The following is a 1,081-nucleotide window of genomic DNA, read 5'->3' on the forward strand; positions in this document are numbered from 1 at the left end:
AGCCCAGGGCGGTGAAATGCACGTGGAGGTGGTAGTAGGAGGGCTGGTAATGCAGGTAGAGCCGCAGCTGCGAACCCGGCACGCCAAAACGCTTCGTTATAGCCTCCTAAAGAGAAGAATTTTTAAAAAAATTTTAAAAATAAAATCACAGGTCAGGACAAGCAAGGTGCAGCGATGGCATGGGGCAGGCACAGACGGACAGACCTTGGGATGGACGGAAAGGAGCGTTCCTGGCTGGCAGAAAAAGCAGAGCAAAAAGCAGAAGCGATTTCTGGCTTCCTCCAGCCTCCCAGCGAGGGAGAGGGAGAAGCTGGGAAGGTGTTTCTGCCTCCGCAGGGATGGAGCGATGCCTCCGGCCGCCCCGGTTTTCTCCCTCCGCGACGGGACGTGCTCTCTGCTCGGATCGTTTTTCCCTTCCACCCGTATCGCTCAGCGAGTTACGGGGATCCTCTTACCCGCCGGTGTAATTAAAACTCTAAACAGCAACGGCTAACTCCGGCACAACCCTCTGACTAATCTCTTAATTAATCTCCACTTTCCCCGGTGCAATTACTTTCCAAATTTCAAAGGCAGGGAAGGAAACGGAAGCTATCGCGCATCTACCTACCTACCAGGTTTTTTGGGGAAAAAAAAAAAATTGTTGCCCGGTGAAGGAAATTATCAACCCGAGGATGATAAACTCGCTGCTAACGGAGAAGTATCGAGCACCCCGAAAAAACTGGGGTTTTGAGATGCGCTGGGGAACGTGACGACCGAGCAGCAGGGATGGAAAACTCCGGGCAGAGATGCTAGAGAGGGAAACGCAGCGCTGCTTCATGACGTACCATCATTTTACGATTATTTCTGAAAATTCCAGCAGCAACCCAGCATGCTCTCGGCAGCCAGGACAGTGGCGTCACACCGGCCCAGCACTTACCTTCCCTTCCCGCAAGATGTTCCTCAGCAGCGGGAGGTGCTCGGCCGTCAGGTCTCGAAGCGATTTGAGGTCCCGGCGATGGACGAGGGCGATCAGGTAGAGGTCATCCAGCTGCAGGGGAAAAAAAAAAAAAAAAAAAACAACAAAAAAAAAAAAAGAGGGGGG

At 52.5% G+C, this 1,081-nt stretch overlaps 1 protein-coding gene across 1 annotated transcript in view; it reads right to left on the reverse strand.

The window, feature by feature from the left end:
- Positions 1–3: 3 nt before the first annotated feature.
- Positions 4–1,081, reverse strand: part of DCPS (decapping enzyme, scavenger) — a gene marked incomplete at both ends in the record, with an annotated part of 12,582 nt that continues 11,504 nt past the window's right edge. The window contains 2 exons of the mRNA XM_010078893.1: positions 4–106; positions 917–1,027. Coding sequence (XP_010077195.1) covers positions 4–106; positions 917–1,027 — 214 coding nt within the window. The remainder of the gene's footprint in view (positions 107–916; positions 1,028–1,081) is intronic.

Source organism: Pterocles gutturalis, unplaced genomic scaffold (assembly GCF_000699245.1).
Source record: "Pterocles gutturalis isolate BGI_N339 unplaced genomic scaffold, ASM69924v1 scaffold22498, whole genome shotgun sequence".
In the NCBI taxonomy this organism is placed as follows: domain Eukaryota; kingdom Metazoa; phylum Chordata; class Aves; order Pterocliformes; family Pteroclidae; genus Pterocles; species Pterocles gutturalis.